This window comes from Corvus moneduloides, chromosome 1 (genome assembly GCF_009650955.1).
Source record: "Corvus moneduloides isolate bCorMon1 chromosome 1, bCorMon1.pri, whole genome shotgun sequence".
In the NCBI taxonomy this organism is placed as follows: Eukaryota; Metazoa; Chordata; class Aves; order Passeriformes; family Corvidae; genus Corvus; species Corvus moneduloides.
The window spans coordinates 114361953-114384271 of record NC_045476.1 but is presented as its reverse complement, the minus strand read 5'-3'; the positions used below and the strand labels follow the sequence as shown (position 1 = coordinate 114384271).

General features: G+C 40.7%; 2 protein-coding genes across 12 annotated transcripts in view; one reads left to right on the top strand and one right to left on the bottom strand.

The window, feature by feature from the left end:
* ESCO1 (establishment of sister chromatid cohesion N-acetyltransferase 1) overlaps window positions 1-13409 on the top strand; it is a 33714-nt gene extending 20305 nt beyond the window's left edge. The window contains exons 9-12 of one of the 2 annotated variants that reach the window (XM_032123384.1): window positions 6291-6380; window positions 8852-8995; window positions 9855-10042; window positions 12426-13409. In XM_032123384.1, the coding sequence (XP_031979275.1) occupies window positions 6291-6380; window positions 8852-8995; window positions 9855-10042; window positions 12426-12573 (570 nt within the window). In that variant the 3' untranslated portion in view covers window positions 12574-13409. Of the gene's footprint in view, window positions 1-5576; window positions 5700-6290; window positions 6381-8851; window positions 8996-9854; window positions 10043-12425 lie in introns of those variants that run through there. The other variant, XR_004242912.1, reaches the window with a different exon arrangement.
* A 530-nt stretch (window positions 13410-13939) lies between these two features.
* The window catches only part of GREB1L (GREB1 like retinoic acid receptor coactivator), a 133190-nt gene continuing 124810 nt past the window's right edge, over window positions 13940-22319 (bottom strand). For all 10 annotated transcript variants that reach the window (XM_032123302.1, XM_032123310.1, XM_032123332.1 and 7 more), the window contains 4 exons: window positions 21374-21515; window positions 20076-20276; window positions 18236-18374; window positions 13940-16698 (listed from right to left, as the gene is read on the bottom strand). In XM_032123302.1, the coding sequence (XP_031979193.1) occupies window positions 16535-16698; window positions 18236-18374; window positions 20076-20276; window positions 21374-21515 (646 nt within the window). In that variant the 3' untranslated portion in view covers window positions 13940-16534. The remainder of the gene's footprint in view (window positions 16699-18235; window positions 18375-20075; window positions 20277-21373; window positions 21516-22319) is intronic.

Here is a 22319-nt window from a genome sequence, read left to right as displayed (position 1 = left end):
TGTTATGACATTGTAGACAACTGTAGAACCATGGAGCCATTAATGCCTTAGGTTTTAACTTTCATATTTTTCAAATCCTGTGCTGCCTAGTGTGTAACTCTGAAGCTTCTTGTAGCCTGTTAATTTCTGCTCTCTCACACTAGGTAGGCATAACAAAGCCTCTCCAGGCCTGCCCTCCAAGGACACTCAGACCGTCCTAGGCCCAAAATATGTAAACCAACATCTTAAGAGGGGGGTGAGCTTGGGGAAACCACATCATTAACTGAAGCTTTAATTGGAGAATTAACCCTGATATACAAATGAACCAAACTTACAAAAGTGTGAAGAACTCGTGAGCTCTCATCCATCTTGGGGTCCATCTTGGCAGTAGCTTCTGGCTCCCAGGGTGTACCTTTGAAGGCCTTTCAAATAAATACCCACCTTTATTTCCTTATTTTTGTCCAGTCTCTGTTTTTAGGTGGCCTCTCAAGGCATCACCATGATTTAGATGGTTATTCTGTAATGGAAACTGCAGAGTAAGAGGCAAAAGAAGAACTCTTTAACAGGTCTTCAAATTCCCCTCTGATTTTTTTTTCCCCTCATAACAATATTTTTCCCTCAAACAATCTTAACACTGTTTTCTGCATGGGTGAATAACTTTTGCCATGCTAAATAGATAAGTTTATACCACTAGTCATTTGATCTGGAGTCAGTGGTTCTTGGTTGATAGTATTGTGACAGAAACGTTCTCACCTCCTCTTAGAAAATAATTTCAATTTAAGATAAGCCTTCTTGTCAGTGAATTAGTACACCAAGTGACTACTTGTTAATTCTTAGTCATCCAGAAATACCAGAATGATTGCTAATTATCCTGGTTTTGCTAGGAGGTTTTTTGTGGGGATTGTTGAGAGGATGGCTCATAGGTTTCTGGATATTTGTATGTCGGTACTGTGTTGAAATTTTAACTACCTTCCTTCCTTGCCCTGACAGTGTTAGCTGGACAGTAGCATCAGGGGATTAAAAAAAGTGTACTAGGGTGTGTCCCAGTAACTCCTTGGTTAGGCTTTCTGGTCCAGGAAGATGTGGTCTCGGTGACCTTGATGTGTTACTTGATTAGCTCTCCTAACACTTGTTTATATGTAGTTGATATGTTTGGCATTACTTGGGATTTAGAGGCCATTCTAAGATACCTTATAAGCATTTGTTATTCACATTCTTCATGTCGTATGATGAGGTCCCAGTCTGACTTGAGAAAAACTTTTTTTAGTTTTTTCTCCCTTTTAAACATCTCTTGTTATGGGCTTAGTCGTTCTATGAATGATTCATTTCACGGACTCAAAAAAAGTAGGTCTGTATACATTATCATGCTAGAGCTTCTTGCTGTGAGCTGTGAAAATGGACATTATTGTTAGTGTCTTGCCCACCTGCACGCAGCTGCTCTGTGGGTTTTTTAAAAAGTTTTGAGTAGCCAGAAGGTAGTTTGCATGTAAATAATAAATTATTTTTTATCCTCAACAAAATAAAATTTTGATTGGTGGGTTTTTTTAAAGGCCTATCTTACTTCTTGTAGTAAAAAATTCTGTTTAGGTCTCTAGAGATATCATGATGCCCCCAAAAGAAGGACAGGCTAACAAGGAGATGGTATTGGATACTTGCTTTGTCATGGATATCTGATAGAGATGATAAGGAAATTATAGTCCTTTTGTGCAGAGAGGAAGTTTGGCAAATGTAATGGCATTTTCTAGATTTTAGGAACAGAAGATTGGCAAGGATTGATACAGGTTTTCTTAAGGGTGACATTTGCTATTAATAGAAGTGTGCAGATTAAATTAGCAAGAAGGTAAAATGGACAAGGTATAGCACTGGAGCAGGAATGAGAGATGCCTCCAACTGCAGACAAATGTAGCAATTTGTCTCACTGTTCTTCTGGTTTCAGACACCTGAAAGTCTCCAGACAGATGATGCCGTTCTAGCACGTATGTGCACTGAGTGGTGATGTACACATCAGGTGGTAGCTCCAGCAGAATGGGCAACTCTGTGGGATGGATAAATGATCCAGTTTTATAAAATCCTCTAGCTGTGATACCACACAGTATCAGTTCTGCATCCTCTCTATGATATGACGCAAGATCAACTTAGTATTTCTGCAAAATCTTTGTGTAAGAGCAAGGCATTTTTAATGGTGCTTTGAAGTTGCAAAGCCAAAAAACTTAAGTTAGTAAATGCCTGTGTGATTGCAGTTAATGTGTTTGTATTTCAGGCTCATCTTCTTGATTAAGAACATCTTGATCTTAAGAAAATGGAGGAAACTGTTATTAGGGCTGTGTGATCTGATAAGTTTACAGCTGTTCTGCTGTAACAGCACCCAAGTTCATCTCTGAACTTCTTAGAATTTTCACATTTTAAAAAAAAAAGCAATATTTGACTTCTTGACATCTAAAATTAATAGGATATTGGGATTGAAGATGGTGCTGAACTTCATGTCATCTTGGAAGGATTTCATGCTTGTCTTGATTAGCATTAATTCCAAAAGTAATGCATCTGTATGATATAAAAATAATGTTACAAATGAAGTTCTTAACCATTAGCAGTCTTCTGTGAGAAGTTTTAATAGAGGATGATATTTGGTAGTTACATCCAAGGATCTTTAAGCATTCTGCAGTCAAAAAGGCATTCTCTATATTCCATTCATAGGAAAGAGAGGCAGAATATCTGTACTTGTCAGGAAGAAGAATGCAGTAGACCCATTTCTCTGCTGCAGATTGTCAAGGACAATAGTTTACAGGATTTCACACTAGACTTCATTACTAGAGAAAAAATTAATGAATTTTTTTTTAGTGAAGACCAAGAATTATACAGTATTAACCATGTTTTCCTCAATACCTCAGTATTTTTGAGGAAAAAGAACTTTTTAAGAAAGAAACAGCACTGGTTTTTTTTTCATGTATTTGTAATCACTTGAGAAATACTGAGTACAGAAAAGCCAGAACTGACGTACACAGAAAGGCGCCAGCATTGCTATCCTGTTTCCTACTCGTATGTAAGAATTTCTAAAAAATTAGGAAATTCGTGGGAAGCAGGCTGTCACTTCTGCTGACTTACGCTTTTAAAGACAAATCTACATCAGAGATTATTTTAAACTATTAAGCAGAAGATAATGAAAAACAGCACTGAACAGTTAGTTACTGTGCTGTTAATGTTGGAGCCATCTTTACTACCTCATTCTTTATATACATACATCATATGCAGTGAAAGCAATGCACTGCACTCTGTAGTGGTAGCTACTGTCTGTACTATTTCATGAGGTGGTAGCAATTGCTTGTCTGTATTGCCGTTTTTGTAATAGTGTCTTTCTTTTGTAATCCTACTGCAACTGCACCTTAAAAAACAAGCAGAAGCAACCTTTATTCTTGTTTGAATTGGGAGGAAGTTAGAGGTAGATTAAAAAGGAGCTAACTGTGCCTTGCAGAGTTGCCTTATTTTCTGAAGCAATTACAAATACTTGTAGGATAAATAGTCCCAACATGGAGGGGAGGAGGGTGTTGTAACAGCTCTTACCACACCCGTTACAGCACCAGCCTGCCCAGCTGTGGTGAAGGGTCTCTGCGTGCCTTGCTGCTGCTGGCTGGAGGTAATCTGTTGTTGGGCACGGACTTGCAGTATCAGGGAGGAGTGCTGAAATCATGTGCTTTTACTCCAGGCCTTGGGGAACATGTATCCCTGTGGGAAGAGTAGCTTTCCTTTTAACTTCTTTGGTCATCACAGGCCACATATGTCAATGCTTGGGCATCTGATTTAAGAGTAAGTAAGTCTTAATGTCCTACACTAATGTCAATTAAAAGGAAAGGAAAAGCAGTTTGTCTGACATTGCAGTAGAATGCTATATATTGCAGACATAGGACTTCTGTTTCTTGTGCTGAGGTGTTCTTGTCATCTGTCTGCTGAAAGAGGCCCACTTCAGTCGTCAGTGATGGAAATACCTTGCAGACTCTAGTATTTTAGTAGTGTTAAAGTAGTGGGTGGTTGGTTAAAATGTGTTAATAGGTGTGTTTAGGGAAATTATTTTCAGACCACATGCAAAATACTGTCACTAAAGCATATTTTGTGTACTGTAAATATCTTATAGGATTAGTCCCAACTGCAGCTGTAGCACTTCCCTTTAATGTTACAATATGACAGAGCTGTGACCAATCTTGTGCATTGCTTCCATTTGCCTGGTGTGAAGGAAGCAAAACTCAACAATAAGGATGCTAAAGGTGCAAATAAATACATGAAATCATAGTTTTTCTTTTTAAAATTATTAGAGCTGCATATGACTTTAAAGGCTCAATATGGCTTTAAAATGGCTTCACTAAAAGTCTGGATGAGCATAGGGTTAGCAGAAACTTTTTGGAACGTTGCATCTAAAAGATGCATTTCTGAATAAATTCCAAAATACTTCAATTGAGAAACTACCCCGCCTGTGAATATCATCAGTCTCCATATTATACAAATTACTTCAGAAGATGAACAGGTGGACAGTAATGAAAAGAATCAGTCTTACGCATATGAGAATCAATTATTGCATTTTTACATAATTATTTTTAGACTTGTGCTAATATACTGTTGCTTAAAAGCATAAATACTGTGATGTTGAGAAGTGTTCCGTTCAATATTGGATTTCATTTTGTGGAAATACCTGGCTATAACATTAACAGGGTATCTTAACCTAAAAATTAGTGTTGAATTTTCTGACCTAGGCTTCAGTAGTCTGGATGCTGTAATGGCAAGATTATCAAACATATTGCATTTATATCCTGAGTGATGGTTTAAAATAGGCTATAAAAAGCTCTTGCAGAGCAAACAGGTAGCCAAAAGGCAGAAGAAGACAAATATTTGAGGGGTAAGGTTTGAGGCTGGAGAGTAGTAATCCTTGCTTGACTTTTCGATGTCTTTCCAGACAGTCTCAAAAAGCATGTCACAATCCCACAGATGGCACTTTTCTGCTCCCCTGAATATTATGACACTGCTGTTTACTGCCCTTTGTGTTCAGACCATAATACATATAAATTCTAGCAGGTTCTTCTTTTGTGCATTACTACTGAGAAGAAAAGCAGACAGGATTAAAATGGTGTCTGTGTTGCAACCACTGCCATGCTGGGTGCTAAACTAACACTTAAATAGTTTCAGGGCTAGCAGCAAGTAGATAAATTTCTAAAATTATTCTCTTCATGTCCTCCTTGGGGTAAGAGAATAAAATCAATAAGAATAAAATGAGGAGCAGATCAGGTATTACAACACTGAAGTTTAACATTTTTTGTGGTAGTATATATGGCATTCATCCAGTGCCAAATTCCATTGCTTGGTCTTTAGTCAAACGTTATTTTATGGGAAGGTACAGATTTCAATGAGACTCACTCCATCAGTATTGTTTCTTCAAAGACTTTTTTATTTAAAGTTGCTTTGAAGTAAGACTTTTAGATCAGCCTTTTTAGTGGCTGAAGTTACTTCTGCATTCAGTATTTTTAGGTCCCATCAAAGCAACTTGAGTTCTAATATCTACCAGTCCCATCTTGCTAGATTTAAGTGGCTTTTTTGTTTTGTTTTTTTCCATGCAGGTACTGCTCATTATTCACCACGAGTGTGGATCTGAAGAAGAGTTAATTACCTCTATTTTTTTGAGTATGTTTATACTTCAGATACACACAACGTAGTCTCCTTCCCTATTAGATTCTTAGAAGGTAGTTATAAATTTTTTTCTAGTATCCTTCTTGTGGCTTTAACAGTTATGATCAGTAACAGAATAAACTATTCCTTACATTTTGGGCAACTGCATGCCAATCAGTTCACTTAGAACCTCCTGGAGGTCTTTCGCATGCCAGACTTTTAAAACTGAGTGTGTATTTGTGGAGGTAACTATGTTAAAAAGAATTCTTCTAATAAAACTTAGGGCTTTCTCATTCACTGGACTTGGAAAAATAAAGTATTTACGTAGGTTTGAAAATCAGTTATGTGAGCTGAATTTGCTACTTCTGTTCTTAAATTGAGTTGCACTGCAGTTCTGGGGGAAAAAAATCTAGCTGGGAAATTGTAAGACACTTTCACATTGTTTTTAGGTATAGTTAGGTTACTGTATAAATTATTGCATAAGTAACATCATATTTTATCCGTTGTGCTTATCTTAAAATGCTAGCTGAAGTTTCCTTCTCTAGCAAAGCAACTGCTAAATTGTGTGAAATCTGCATAAATTCAGTGTCTAGAACAATAATTTGCCACTTCTGCTTGTAAAGTACATCTTGTATATGGTTTAGATAAGTGTTTGTTTTATTTAGGGTTGGAAAAAGGAGAGAATCTTGGCTGAATATCCCGATGGAAAGATAATAATGGTTCTTCCTGATGACCCAAAGTATGCACTTAAAAAGGTATGGTGAGAAGGACCGGACTTGTATGTCTTGCTTTGTTTGATGTTTTCATGTAAATAATGAGAATGTTTGTAGTAAAGTTGGTGTAATTTACATGTGAACAGTTGAAATTGGACTCAAAACTGCAGTGGTTCTGTTCCCTTTTTGACAGACAGGTCAGATACCTCATGCTTAAGCACTGCTGCTCTCTTCATAGAGAGGCTGGGCCTGGGCAGGGGTGGGAAGAGCATCAGCCAACAGACTTTTTTAAAGTTTGGTGTTTTTTATAAATATACTTGCAAAATGTCTGACAAATATTTTATGTTATAAAAACTTCCCATTATATTTAAATTAACTGAAGTTTACTAACTATTACTCAGCACAAATATGGCACCATTCTCTAGGTGACTTTCTGATAAAAACAGAATTAGGTGGGAAGTGGCCTCAAAGTCATCTAGTCCATTGCCATGTCCAAAACAGGTTACGATGCATCTGACAACTTTCAAAAAATTGTACCACTGGGGATTTGTCTGATCTCTTCAGACTGTATTACAAGTGCTTTGTTATCCATAACGTTAGGAAATTTTCCCTAAATGTCTAACAGACTCTCCATATTGCAATTTAAACTCATTAGTAGTAATTGTACTGCCATAGCTATAGAAAATGTCCTTCTTTTCCTCCTTGCAGCAGATTTTTTGTGCCTGAACAAAATGATTTTTTTTTACCTTAAGGAGATTGACCGGATGTGCTGTTTTTTAGTTTATAGTCCTAAATAATGTTTTTTAGAGCTCCATTCATTGTCATGCTCTCTTCTAGATTGTCTCCATTTGTGCCATGACTCATGTCTTGAAGCTCTAAAACTGGGCCCAGCACACTAATGGAGACTTAGAGCAGTTGGGTACTTCAGTGTCCTGCTGGCTGATCTGTGTTTATACATCTTAAAGTGTCATTTCATTGTAGCCTGGCACTGACTCTGTTTAGCTGGGGATTTGCTGTCACTAATAGGGATTCTTTACAGTACCACTGTCGCAGGGTCACAGAATGGTTGAGGTTGGAAAGGACCTCTGGAGGCTGAATTGAAGCCCGACAGCTCTTGCTGGTGGTGTGGCTGTAGCAGGTTTCTTTAGTCAACGTTACTGAATTGAAAAGAAACTACAAATTTTCACATGTAATGCCGATAAGTTTATTTGTTTAGTTTTATTTTTCTGGTGGGATTACCTTAATTTTAGTACATTTGTTGCACATTCATTTTTTAATGTAATGGCTGAAGAAAAAGAAGAAAGACTGTAGCAAATTAAGTCATTCAGGATAAAGTTCTGTAGTTCTGTGTAGCTGAAGTTGATAGAATCTACAGCTGTCATAACCATGGATGACTGATTTCAAGAATAATTTTACTTAGTGTTTCAAATCAGATAATTGGATGTGTCATTAAATGATTAGTACCTGAAGGTTAAGTGAGAAAATAGTAACTCATAACATACCTGTTAAAAAATTATTTTTAAAGCATTTTTTAACACCGTTTTCTTTACTGTGAGGGTGCCTGCACATTGGAACAGATTGTCCAGAGAGGGTGTGGAGTCTCCCTCACTGGAGATACTCAAGCACTGTCTGGATGCAGTCCTGTGCCAAGTGCTCGGGGATGGCCCTGCTTGTGGATGGAGGTTGGACAAGATGTGGTACCTTCCAACCTGACCCATTCTGTGATTCTGTGATACTCATAGCATCAGTAATTCTATTTTTGCATTACTACTGTGACTACAACATGCATTCAAGAAGCTTATGCCATTTAATGAACCACATAGGTGAAGGCACCTTATTTGTCTTACAGGCGATGAGGCCTGATTGAGGCTGTTCCAATGTCCAGGTGCAGGTTCAGGAATCCCTCAGTAAAATACCAGCTCATGCATAAGCTTACATTTATGTTCATGCTGGAGTTTATCTGTTTCTTCTAGACTTGCTAATACTTAAATTTTATTTTTAGTTTCAGTTACTCTTTGCAAACCCAGTGGAAGAATAGAAAGCTGAAGGAAAGAGACAACAATTACTCTGCTTTAGAACAAATGCATACACTTTTACCTGCCTTGGCACTGTGCCTGCTGTCATCTGCTCAAAACCCTTAATGGATTAGTTCTTTCAAGACTTTAAAAATAACAAAAAATCTTCAACTGTTTTAACTTTCCTTGTAGGTCTAATTTACTTCTAAAATGTCAGAGCTCACACTTTGATTACCTGCATTCTCTCTATTAGCCTTTGACTAATGAAGTTTGGACTTAATGGAAGCTGACTAAGGGGTCTTTACTCTTCCTATTTCCAGATGAGCATTATTTAAGGAACATTTATGTGGATGATGTGTTGCAGGTTTAACTTTAGGTGTAGCTTTCAGTGTTCTAGATAGCCTAATACAGTTTTGCAAATCTGTGATTTTAATGTAAATTTATAAAAATCTGCATTTACACGTATTTCTTATAAAGCATTTAAACTTATTTTGACAGGTTGAAGAAATCAGAGAAATGGTAGACAATGACTTGGGATTTCAACAAGCTCCTCTCATGTGCTACTCTAGAACTAAAACTCTTCTTTTTATTTCTAATGACAAAAAAGTTATTGGCTGCTTAATTGCAGAACATATCCAGTGGGTAAGTGATTGAATTGGAAAAAGATAATCTGTGTTAGTACTTAATAACCTTTTTTCACAGCAAATTAGTATTCTTTGTAGGCCTTTTCCACAGAGGAAGAGACTGGGTGGTTGGACCATTCTGAAATGTAATTACTCAGTTTTGTGTGGTTGATGCTGAGGTGAGACACATGGATGGTGTCATACTTGGCTCAGACAGATCTGATCATCTAAAAACTTGCCAGAGCTGAGGGCTGGATTTTTTTCTTTCTCTGCTGTTATGCAGCTCTGGCTGTGCTCTTGCTTGTCAACAAGCAGGTTCAACTTCCTACCCAGCAGAGAGCCAACATGGTTGAAAGAGTGGATGCTCTGTATGATTGAGTTGAATCACCACAGGGTGAAACAGCTCCACAGGAAATAGAATCAGAGGACAGAACTGCACTGGATTGTGGGACAAGAAGTCATGCTTCCTGTTGCAGTACTAATCACTGATGTCACATTACCTGTCTGTTCCATTCCAAACTGTCGTGTTTTCTACTGTCCCTTGGGAGTATCAGACAACAAGCAAAACAATCCTAGCCAAAGTCAGAGAAATCTATGCAAACACTTTAATACAGATGGTAATAAGGATTGGATTATTTGTTGCTGTTACTTTAAGTGAGATAAACTCTAGAGGGGTTTTTGTTTGTTTATTCTTTTATCATGTGCTTCATTTTTGAAACTGTTACGAGAACTTAAATGAGACAAAAGTATAAAGTCTTTTTGGTAAGGCATTTTAGCAGCCAAGTGTGTGTAACTGAAATAAATTAAACATTAATTATTTTCTTCAGTCATTAGTGATGCTTTTATAAAGGAACCCACGTTTTTTACATCATCTGCAGGGCTACAGAGTTATAGAGGAGAAGGTTCCAGAAGTCAGTTCAGAAAATGAGAAGGTCATATTTGAGAGACAGAAAGCATGGTGCTGTTCAACTTCTCCAGAACCTGCTATCTGTGGGATCAGTCGGATCTGGGTGTTCAGCATGATGCGCCGGAAGAAGATCGCTTCTCGGATGATAGAGTGTCTTAGGTAAGACAGAAATGTTCCTCAGCTACACATGGTTTAGATGGAATTCAGTCCAAGATGCTGATTGCTTTGTGTGTCTCAGGCTTGTATTTCCAGGCTGCTGGTGATACTGGGGATATGGATTTGAGCACAGTTGACAGTTCTGGTGTTAGGTGGAGTTCAGTAACTAACGTCAGCACTATACAATAGTTTGTCTTCCACAGAAATCTCAGAATGCAATTTTAGTGAGTCACTCTGACAGACTGCCAGGGGGACATTCCTCCACAGTAATTATGAGTAAAGGACACAGGACTGTCTTTGGTCAAAATGTGAGATTACTCATGGACTTGGGACCAAACCATTGTCTGATTGTCCCTTCCTTAGAGGTAGAAAGAGGGAGGGAACAAAGACCCAGTGCACCAAACTATTGGATATAGTCTGGTGGCTTCCAGCTGTTGGTTTGGGTTTTTTGTATATAGTCAGGTTCACTGAACCTTATGGATATTTTCAATTTCCATGAAGCTTTAGTAGCTAGCAGTGAGTGTATTCCAGCTGAATGCTAAGTTCATGCTACATCCATAAAAAGGATTCAAACATCTGTGTTGTTGTCTAGACAAATGTTAAAAATATTGAATCTCCAAGCCTTAGGTTTCTTTCCAAGAAGTTTAAATGACAGTTCTGAGTAATGGCAAGAACTGCTCAAATCTTAGGCCTGCTGGGCTGTCAGGTTTGTACTCACCCCATCTTGTTGGAGTTTCCAGAACAGGCACTGCTGCTTCTGCCAGTCCTCACCCTCTTGGGTATTTGGAGAGCTTAGCAAAGCTGTTCTGCCCTGCACAATGCATCTTGCCTGGCTGGTGGAGCAAAGCATGATCACATCATGTTTTGGCTGACCTATTGACAGTAAAGGTGTATTCAGATAAGCATATTAACTTGATGGTTTGCTTATGGTTTTGGCAGATTAATATTGTATTCTGTAGCTTCCTAGAAACTTATTTCTAAAGGAGAGATTTCTCCCCCAAAACAATGTTGAAGTTCCTTCCTCAGCTGCAGCCCTAAAAGGTCTTTAGAATGAATTTTGATGGTTTGTTGCAGCTAGTAAGGCCTCAGTTTTCCTTTTAACTGTGCACTGCACCTCCTCTTTTGTTGTGCTCTGGTGCTTGTTTGGCCTTCCAGTAGCTCATGCTGTGTTCACTAAAAAGTTTTGTGTTACTCTGGTGCTCCATTGGTTTGTAGAAAGGTCTGATGTCCTCTAGAGCTGATGTAGATTAGGGAGCCCAGGAAGTTGCAGGAGGCAAAGGAAAGGAGTGAGACTTGCTTTGGGATGGCAGTAAGCAGTCAGATCTGCCCAGCTGCCAGTGAAACTTCAACCTAAACATAGCAAAAGGTACTTGGGATGGGATGAGTTTGGTAACCAGCTAAATCCTGAGTTCACAATGTTAAAGGCATTGTAACAGACTGAGATCCATTTTGAGAATGTCTGCCCTGTTTCACTCAGGCTTTCACAGTACCTTGGAGCCACAGAAACCCAGTCAGATAGTCTTAAGAACCTTGCAAAATCATCTTCCTGAACACGTGAAAGAGAAGAGAATAAAGCTGGTAGTAATGAAAAAGGATTTTGTTCCTGTTATCTTTTCCTTAGTATTTAATGGCGATGTCCAAATGAGTGAAGCTCATGCTTGCTCTTCAAGTACATTTATGATTATTTTACAGAAACTAAAAGATTGAAGTTCAAAGGGAGTTTCTTCTGTTTTTAAGGATAAACATTACCTCCTTCTTCCCCCAGTCAAGGTCGTAAAGCCTGAATTCAGTTTTCTAAATTTGCTCACATAGCGAGGCAGAGACGTAGAATGGTGTTCCTTGATTCCCACTCTTCCTTCAAATAAGGCTAAAGCACACAGGAAGTAGTCTTCATGAACAAATTAAGCAAATTGATTCTTTCTTTTTGTACAGTTTATTACTGAGTGTGTATTTGGGAATTATTGCCTTGAGGTTGGTCCTTTGAGGCCCCTTCATAAGCACCCCAACTTGTTCTGTAGCTTGTTTTCATTCCTATTGATTGTAGTCACAGCCCTCATGGTCTTTTTTCTATTAAAACATATTTGGAATAAATTCAAACGTTTTATTTTAAACCATGAATTTGAGGTCTTGATGCAATTGTTCTGTACAAACATTCCTTGTAAAACACCAGACTGCCCTTATAAAGCCCCTCCCAGAGCAAGTGACCCTCCTTGCTCTTTGGATTCACGCTATTTAGAGCCATCTCCTCCTAACAGAACTTCATTTTGAATGTCTGTGCCACTTAATTAATGGTTTGTGGCCTAATAGCATAAATGTTTTTCATTATTCCCTGAGGGTAATTATCTTTTTTTCTTCTTTCTTCTTCCTTTTCCCCTCTTTTAAACAGGAGCAACTTCATATATGGCTCATACTTAAGCAAGGAAGAAATTGCTTTCTCTGACCCCACTCCTGATGGAAAACTCTTTGCAACACAGTACTGTGGCACTGGCCAGTTCCTGGTATACAACTTCCTCAATGGACAGCACCAGACTTAACTGCTCTGCAGGAATTCCATTTTTATTGGACACTTCTGCCAAACTGTATGGAGTGGGTGCAGACCTTCCGCAGAAGCCAGGGCCATTTTTATTACAGTGAACTCAGGACTGGTAACAACCAAACGGTTGTACTATTTTATTAAAATTGTAAACAATGCAGTAATAGGCTAACTTGGTTTTTTTAAAAGAAAGATATTTTATTAACTTTTACAAAAGTTTGATTGTATTTTATCTAGTTAGTCATGTTTACATGCAGCAGAAAATTGTTCATAGTGGACTGTAAACTAATGCAAAGACTCTAGTCTGGCTGACGAGTACATGCTGAAGTTCTTACTGAGGTGATATACCAGTGCTTCCCAGTACTGGAATGCTGGGCTCCTGGCCCAGCTCCCACTGCCAGCACTTGTCTGACAAGAGTTCCAGGCTCTGCCCAGTGGCATCGAGGCAGGAGGTGTTACAGTGCAGACATTGTGGGCAACAACCCTCAGAGGCTGTTCGGTGCCTTCTGGTGTGCCCCTGCACCCTGCTCCGTGTCAGGGCGCCTGCTCCCTGGAACCTTGTGTGCCCTGTCCCTTTCTCCCTCAGATTAGTTGTGGAGTAAAAGATGGAACAAAAAGCCCAAGGCCTGGTGTACTCATCATTCTTCAAGTATTGTACTGAGTATATACCTTTGTTAGTGGACTTCACTTTGATACTTGTCACTCCTTCATAAATCTCTCCTCTTTTAAAGGGTTTGTATGTTGAAAAACTGCTGTGGCCTTTCTTGATCTGTACATAATGTAGATAGATTAAAAATAAAATACTTGATAGCTTTTTTAAAGTTACTCTGTGTAATACTAAGTGTGAATGAATCTTTAGTCTATTTCATACTTTCCTTGGTGGGAGAAACCTAACACCCTGAGGATCAGTGCCCCAGGAGCTCTGGCTCAAGACCATCCTCATACAAGGTTCAGGGTAAGGTGAGAGGGGATACCCTTCAGTCTCAAGTAAAAGTTTAAAAGCCTAATGGAAGATGGGAAAGATTTAGTTCAGTTAAACTTAGAGTTTGTTTTGATTTGGGAACCTATGTGAAGTCAGGATGCACTGGTTTATGGTGTGATGTCCTTAGCCTTGGTCTAGAGCTAAAGCAAAGAACTCACACCACAATGCTCCAGAGTACTTAAAGCTGGAGTAGCAGAACAGCCGTGAATTCTGGGCTCCAGACGCTGTTTGTTTCCAGGCTGCCATGTGTGATTTTCCAGGGGATGGTGAGCAGACCGTAAAGGGCTTTGTCAGAAAAGTGGTGCAGGTGCACAGGAACTCTGGAAGTGATCTTCTGTGGTGGGTTCAGAAAGCAAGAGCAGGACCAGTTAAGAGAGAGGCAGTCTGAAATGGTAACTTAATATATTCAAATTTAATGAAAGCACATTATAAACATACCATAGCCACAACTTCAGACAGTTTCAGTTCATAAACAATAACATGAGGTAGACTGACTAGTGAAGCTAAATTCACCAAGTTTTTGGTTAAGAAAACTTTACACTAGGAAAGCAATGTTTTTAACCCTCTTCCAAAAGTCACAAAAAGCAATTACATAAGTTAAGCAAAAAGCATCTGCATATGATTCTTTATATCTTAGTTTACATTCAGTTTTAACCTGTGAATAGACAAGAACATCTACAGGTAAAATATAATGCTGGCCAATTTTCATACATTCATAAGAATGGCCTAAATGGCAAGGCTTAAAACCAAAATGGAATAGCAGTCCTGGAGCTGTCAAACAAGGATCTCCTTGCCAGGAATTCACAGGCAGCCGGTTAAAGTGTTCCTAAAGTGTTCCACGGGACAGGCCTGCGCTGTTAGGGCTGGTGTAGTGCACTCTGGCCAGAGCGTTACCAAAACTCCCTGCTTCCATCTGGGAGAGCACTAAGGAAATGGGTTTACTATGAGCTGGTAAAGGCAGGCAAATACACTGATTTTCTAAATGCACTCTCAGCCTTCAGGACAATTTTGCTCTGCTCCACCAGCGGGCTAACTCCTCCTAGTAGTCTCAGCACCTGGAATTTCAAGAACTTAGTGCAAACATCAAATACACAACAAACAGGAAACCATTTTTGAACATGTAATACCTGATACTTCTCTATGCCATGCTAAGACTCAGGGCTGGCCTTAAGCCCTCTGGCAAAACCAGAGCTACTGGAATACATTCAAGCGTGTAGCAAATGCTTCAAGAATCATCTTTCATATCCCTACTTCTTCCCAGTGTTCAAATAGGTAAGGCAGGTTGTATCTGAAGGAAAATAAAAAATAAATTTACAGAAATGGGTTGTTCATGTGAAATTAGTTAAATTTACAGCATCAGAAATAGTGCTACATCAACACAGACATATGCAAACCCTTTTCCTTTGGTCTCTGTCAAATATATTATGGTTATTCATCTGTAAACATCTCTTCACAAGATAAAAAAAGTTGCTTAATTAACACTATGCGTTAAAAAAAAATGCAGCTTTGGCAGGTCCTTCTGCAATGACTGCAGGTCAGGTATAAAGATGTGTTGATTTCATTGCTTTTTGGGGAGTAAATTAATATTCCTGAATAGCATTTAAGAACTCTCCATTTTTCTTACTGATAAAGGGGGTCACAATGTGCAGAAAGATGATTGTTGGGGGGTGTGTGTGTGTAAACTGCAGCGAGGTAACACCTGCTGTGAGGGGAACAGAGCACTGCTACATTTAACCGTGACAGCCATGCTACTGCACCGAGTTCATTCCAGAACACCTTCACAAGGATCATTATTGCAGCTGGAAACAGAACAGTGTGCGACTGTTGCAGAGCCAGGAGTTACACAGATGACGAGGTCAGGTGATGTGGTCACGATCTTTGCTTCTGGAGATTCCCTCCTGAGGAGTCCCAGCTCCCTGGGGTTTCTCCACTACTCCCCCCTGGAGCTTCTGTAGAATACTTTGTTTCTCTCAGATCCAGCTCAGGCACTGTTACTCTCCTGCACATTTCTTGGTTTGTTGTTTCTCTCAGATCCAGCTCAGGCACTGTTACTCTCCTGCACATTTCTTGGTTTGTTGCTTCGTGTAAGGGTACAACTCAGACCTGATCTCAGCTCTGTAGCCAGCTGGAGTTGAGTGTAAAGGAAATGGAGAGTGAGGTGCAGACAGTCCACCACAAAGGCACTGGACAGCCAGGAGGATGGACCACAAGTTTCCAAAGCTGAGGAGAGTGAGAAACTGATTTGCTGGGAAGTTACTCTGGCCTCTAACTGAAGAGAGAGCAGCTCCGAGAAGCCTTTTGCTTCGGCCCGTGGAGCTGAGGAGGGGGTGCCTACTGGGGCAAAATACCATTGCTAAGGGTGCACAGTGCCTGCCATGCGTTTGCCCATTTGTTCAGGTTTAAGTAGTAAACTTTGAACACCTGTGGAAATTTTGCCAAAGACAGTTTCAATACGTACACAATTACAAATTTTAAACTAACACTGCACAGAGAACAAGACTATTCCTTGTAATACAAATATCTACTTTATATTGTAGTTTCAAACCCCTGAGTATTCCTGTACCACAGCACAGAGCTGAAGAGACGCGGTGGGCTCTCCTCCCCCTATCTTCGATAAATTCCACATGCTGGGGTGCATTTCATGTAACACATTCAAGCTTGCAGCTGCAAGAGGAGAGCAGCTTCTTCCCCTAACTCAGCTGAATATAAAAAGGATTCTTCTTTGACCAAACAATATCCTTGGTTGGCTCTGTGGTTAATGGTGGTGGTTGTGACTGATATGAAAATAATGAATCTAGGATCCTGTAAATCATAACCGATGTGGTAATTTTATCCCAAGGAATAAAGCTACTTCAGAATTGTGGGGAATCCTTTAGAGCAGTCTAGATAAATATTGGTTGCACTTTGCTCCACAGTGATTGTACTTTTTTTTTAAGAAAAAAGTTATTTTGTTTTTTTGTTAGCTGTGTCTCAGCGAAGCTTATATGTGGCGTCCTGTGAGGAAATAGAGTGGTTCATCATCACTACTGTTTGCAGTTTGAAACTCATCCCGAAGTCGGAACTGCCACTCATCCTCCAACTCCAGCCGGACTATTGTCTGCCGTAGCGAGCTTCTGTCTTGACATATGACACACAGGGTGGCACCTTCAATTGAAAAGCACGTTAGGTTCTTGGGGTACAATAACAACAATTTCCTTCACTGATTTTCCTAAGGTATTTCAAAGAAATCTCTGCTACTAGAGAGGAAAAAGTAGTATTAGAAGGGTCTACCACCAACTGTCCAGTCCAGGCTCAGATCAGTCCTGTGAGCCCCAGGACAGAAATTAATGTGTCCATTTGCAGGAAGGCACAGACATGGAGAAGCAAGCGTGGCATGGGGTCTGCTCTGGATCACAGGATGTCACTGCCTGACAGGCAGTGTTAGTATCATCAACTGCAGCAGAGAGAACATTAATTGGATCTTTAAATTACTACTGATAATTATGCCCAAATAATAAAGCCTACTTTTTTGTTTGTTTGTTTCATGGGATGTCTGGGTTTGCAGAAGGTCAGTGATGAAATTCTACTAAGCCAAACCAGTCCCACAACTGACTTAAGAAAATCCACTGACTTCTTAAGTATGAGCACTGCCTTTGTTAAAGCACTCCAAGAGTCCCTAATTTCTTCTGTGGCTTAACAAACTTTAAAACTTTGTTGCACCTGGTGTTACAAATGGTCATTTAATGAGCAGGAGAACTGGATACCTTCAGGACTTTCTCTTTTCTGTTCCCCAGCCCATGCACCCAACACACAGAAAGTTTTAGTTCAGATCCCTCCTCTGCTTGACTGAAGCAGGGAAAGGCCCTTCCTACCAGACATCCACTGCCTGTTTTTGGGAAGAAGCCACTCCTTGCCCAAGAGTTACAAAAGTGCCCTCTCAGGCTGCATCAGCTCTGGGGACCTGGTGGTGGGCAGCACCAACCCCAGCGTGACTTTGTGCCCCCCTCCTCTGTCCCTGCCCTGCAGGGCCCAAGAGGGCACAGGAGCAAACTTCAAAATGTGGTTCTTGGGACTGGCTAAGGGTCACCCCCATGGTTCCCCTTCACATGCACCATTCTCAGTCAGCACGAGAGGGAAACGGCTCAACTGTGCCACCACAACTGCACTGGAACTTGGCAACACACTTCAGCATTACTGAATACGTCTGGCAATTTGCTAATTGTCAGCATTAAGACAAAAAGAAAGATTTTGATGAGATTTATCAAGTTCTGGTGGGGGTAGACCCAATCATCCTCTAGCTAAGGGCTGTCCTCATTTACAGAACTGAAAATTTATTGCCATTATAGACTGATTGCCAGAATTTCCTGTCCTCATCAGTAACACCTATGCTCAAAACTCTCAAGTGGCTGACTGCACAATTCACTGCCTGATTTCCACAGTCCTTGTTGATATCACTTTAAAATAATGAATGTAATTTATCAACGCTTACCTAAGGTTCAATTATCTATCAACAGGAACAGAAGTTTGATACACCCCTCAAAAACCACTCCATCTATTTCTTTTGAAAACAGTGCCAAAACAAACTGTGAAAATGATGGAGCTATTTAGTGAAGTGGGTTATTCCTCTGCCTTTCCCTTTTCCTCCATGCTATTATTAGTTGGCAGGAAGCACCCAGGATGCCCAGCAGAGCAGTGAGATTACCTTTGAGAAACCTGAACCGCTTGAGGAGGTCTGCACCGACAAAGGAGTCGCAGAGATAGAGCAGAAGTCCACTGAAGAAAACCCCTTCACAGTTGACATTGACTGAGTGTGGGCGAGAGCTAATGTAGCATATGGCCACCTGAAACACAAGGGGGAAAGACAGGAGGCACTTCTGTCTTAGCAATGTCTAAGGATGACTTACATGGAATGGAATATAACTTAGTGATAACAGGCGAGTCAGCTGGTGCTTGTAAAAATGTGATCCAACAAGACTGCAGTACTGAGCAATCTTCCCCAAGGAAGTAACACATGGAAGAAACCTCTAGATTCAGATCTGGTCACCAAGTCTGCATCACGTTATTTCAGAGCTCTCTGTAATTCAGTCTGACTTTCTCTTTCTCTACGAATTACCTGCTTATAATGACTGTATAGTTTATATAGGTTATTCTGAGGAGGACACATTTGTCAAACAAAGTAAGCAATTCCATGAGTACGGGAACTGCTGACGCTCGTGGTTCCAAGCACTCTCGTGTCTGAGTGTTGTAATGGCTGTTAGATATCAAAGGGTGTCTCCTCTATCTTACCTCTGACCTCCATAAAATTTGTCTGAACAACACCCTTCTTAGACATTGACCCTGCTCCAGACCCAGTTCAAACTGACCACTGGGCTCAAAAATTCTGATCTCCCCACCTACAGACATCTAAAACATATTTGCAAAAAGCTAATTTCCCTGAAACCTGGGTTCATAAAAAGAGAAGTGTCAAAAGATGAACACCAAGTTCTTTCAAGAATGGCATTGCTTTCGGGTTCTTGCTTTGTACGAAATATTTCAGACAGACAGGCCCAGTTCCTTTGCAAATCATAGAATTGTTTAGGTTACACTCATTGAGATTCCACTGTTACCATGGATCCATGAGATCCAAGATCATTGAGTCTAACCATTAACCCAGCACTGTCAAGTTCACCATTAAACCATGTTGCGAAGTGTCTCATCTACACATCTTTTAAATACCTCCACCACTTTCCTGGATAGCCTGTTCCAGTGCTTGACAAACCTTTCCATGGAGAAATATTTCCCACTATCTAATCTAAACTTCCCCTTGTCCCATCATTTGTTGCCTGGGAGAAGAGGCCAACCCCCAGCTGGCTGCACCCTCCTTTCAGGGAGTTGTAGAGAGTGATAAGGCCTCCCCTGAGCCTCCTTTTCTCCAGGCTAAACAACCCCAGCTCCCTCAGCTGCTCCTCATCAGATTTGTGCTCCAGACCCTTCACCCTCCACTGCCCTTCTCTGGACATGCTCCAGCACCTCAATGTCCTTCCTGAACTGAGGGACCCAAACCTGAATACCAGATTTGAGGCGTGGCTTCACCAGTGCCAAGTAGAAGGGAATGATCCCCTCCCTCATCCTGCTGGCCTCACTATTTCTTATCCAAGCCAGGATGCCATTTGCCTTCTTGGCCACCTGGGCACAGCTGGATCATGTTCAGCTGCTGTCGACCAGCACCCCCAGGTCCTCTTCCTTTGTGCAGCTTCCCAGCCGCTCTGCCCCCAGCCTGTAGCACTGCCTGGAGTTGTTGTGACCCAAATGCAGGACCTGGCACAGTCCAGCAGTCACATTAATCCATCACAGACCTCTGGCCTCTACCCACACCAACCAGCTGGAGGCTTCACCACCAGCTCCTCCAGTGAATTGGTCCTTTGCTTCCAGCAGCAGAATCCGTTTGAGACCAAAGTCTTCAAACGTTACCCTTGATGCTGAAGGGGTTTCCAACACAAGAAAGATACTGAAGTCAAGTTTTGCATTTCCTTATCCCCATCATCCCTGCAAATCTTTTGTACCTCGAGCCCGATGTTCAGGTAGCAGTCAATGGCCAGTACCGGGTTCTTGAAGTTATGAATGGCCTTGGGGAAGAGTTTGTAGGTCGCGTGTTGAAGGAATTTCTCCAGGAGGAACTGAGATGGGGCTGCCAACAACGTGTGCTCGCTGTCAGGGGCACAGACGTACTGAAGAGGCATTATTGGTGCCACGCTGTCCGAAACCTGCAGTGAAAGCAAGAGGAACCCCTTTTAACCAACCTGCTCTGTGTATTTGCTCTGCAGGAGTTCCTCTAACTGGGGAAGGGATTGCCATGACAGAGCAGGAAGAGAGAGAAGAGGATCAAAAGGATCAAAACTCCCATTCAATTGTCACATAGCACCACAGCACAGAAATAAATGAATTGCTTGTTCTCTGCTTGCTAAGTACTTCGGTGGGTATCTGCTTGCCTAAAGAGGGGACATAAAACAGGGAGTTCAAACTGTCACAGTGGCCTTCATCCTGCCTTACTCCTGGGCATTACATGAAATTACATACTCCTTGTGTGGAGTCATCCATAAACAGTGTTTTCTATGGAGTTTTCTCATAGGCCAGTCCATCACTACAGATTCCACTGCAACCACAAGAAAAGGAAAATCAGAAAATGATCTCCAAACCCAGGGTTTAGTCAGTTAAATCCTGAAGTATGGGAGGTGGTTTTTTAAAAAAGGGATGGTGTGGGATGTGTTCAAAACCACCAGGAACACAAACTGTAAGGTTCCTAGATTAAAGACAATCCTTTGAAATACACCTCCATTTAAAGCTGGCATAGGTATAACATACTCTGTATAAAATATTTGTTATATTTTTATAAATACTTGGATTTCCTGGGTGGATTTCAGAATGTCGCAGTTTTCAGAGCCTTTCCTCAGGCCTCTTCTTGTCAGGAAGTGCAAGGATTGAAAGTCATCACAAACCAGCAAACACCAGAAACTTGTGGCTGTGCTAACATTTTTAAAACTGAATCTGGTACAACTTGCCTGGTTTTGATCAGAGTCTGCAAATTATTCCTCCATCAGAGATGGACCAAACTCTTCCCAATCCCGGTCCATCTTCTAACAGATTACGAGGATTTTTGTTAGTAATTTATAAACAGCAAAATGTTTCTCTTTTTCTATTTTTGATGTGGCAGCTCTACCATCTTATGAATGGATTAAGCCATGAATGTAAGATGTCAAATGAACACAAAAGAAATCTAAAAGACTAGAGAATTCACTATTTCTAGGGAAAACAGGTCCTGATTTTACCCCTTAACTACAACAGAGCATACTTCCAGACGTACCATGATTTTTGGCTTAACAACAAAGTCCTTTTGTCCTCCAACCTGAATATGTTTCTTCATGACACTGAAGTTGTTGAAGCGGCAGATGAGGAGGCCACTGCTGTTGGTCCGCAGATTAAAATCCACATCTTCACAGAAATACCTGGACATTAAACACAAGATCACTGCACCAGCTGTGTGCCTGCTGTGCACAAGCATTCACACACCCACTGCTGAAATGCACCGGTATGGGCTCAGCAGAGATTTTTGGAAATCATCTCATATGGTGCCAGTACAAATTCTCTGCAGAGTTCTGAAGACTCATTCCTTTGATGTGCTCCTGATCTAGGAAAGCAGCTGCTGGTCATCCTAAAACCAAACTAGTCTTCACTTTTCAGTGTGCCTATATGCTTCTTCCCCACACCAAATCTGGCTTGCCCTCTCATCCTCATCACGTACTGGCATCAGTCATTTCCTCCCCACCCTTTACTTGTTTTTTATTATTATTATTTTATGGATTTTTGTTTGGTTTTTTAAGTATGTCTTTTGGACCTGACAGAAACTCTCCAATGACCAACCTCCACTTCTGAACAAGCCAGTTCCATTTGACATATTTCTTCATAAACTGGAGTCAGGGGAAAAATGTGGCTTTAACAAATATCTAGCTATGGGAGAAAAAGCTGCTAAGAAGTAACCTTAGTCCTGCACTATTCACGATGTAGTTGCTCATTTCTATGGGCTGACTCCCACCTCATGATTCAACCTGACACAGAATGTGAAATCAAGAGCTCTGAAAGTCACACCAGCTTGCACTGGTGGCGGTGGCTACAATTCCTCACTGAAACACACGGGATCCCTGAAAACAGCAGCAGGAGTCCAAGGTGAGAAGCCTGAGAGCCATCTGTGGCCAGCAGACACAGGGTTTATTTGGAACTCACTTGGCTGGGAAGAGGAAGAATTGGGTATT